Source organism: Penaeus monodon, chromosome 29, assembly GCF_015228065.2.
Source record: "Penaeus monodon isolate SGIC_2016 chromosome 29, NSTDA_Pmon_1, whole genome shotgun sequence".
NCBI lineage: Eukaryota > Metazoa > Arthropoda > Malacostraca > Decapoda > Penaeidae > Penaeus > Penaeus monodon.
The window spans coordinates 33,353,855-33,354,197 of NC_051414.1; the positions used below are offsets into that span (position 1 = coordinate 33,353,855).

The 343-nt window shown below is 32.1% G+C and overlaps 1 protein-coding gene across 1 annotated transcript in view; it reads right to left on the reverse strand.

Moving 5' to 3' along the window:
• LOC119592183 (replication factor C subunit 5-like) overlaps positions 1 to 343 on the reverse strand; it is a gene marked incomplete at its 5' end in the record, with an annotated part of 12,482 nt that overhangs the window by 1,948 nt on the left and 10,191 nt on the right. Inside the window, 1 exon segment of the mRNA XM_037941012.1 lies at positions 21 to 98. Within this exon segment, the coding sequence (XP_037796940.1) occupies positions 21 to 98 (78 nt within the window).

The following is a 343-nucleotide window of genomic DNA, read 5'->3' on the forward strand; positions in this document are numbered from 1 at the left end:
ACTAGAGTTTTTGAACTTACTTCTGTGAATGTAGGTATGAATCTCTGTTAAGATGTCTTGTAATGCAAGTCCTTTGGCAGTTTTTAGTTCAGAAACATCTGTTCATATGTAAGTTAAGGCAAATTGATTTATTTTTTGATATAAGTAACATTTAATCTTTGATGCTCAATTGTTCAATACCTATTTAATTTAACACACACGCATGAAAACTGAGCATTTAAAACAATAAATACTTATTTCGACCCTGTAACTTGGGACATGGGAAGGGGCAACCTCAGGAAATGTGATTTTTTGTTGATTATATCAAAAATAGACACACTGCTATGAAGCACTTTCTCTCTCT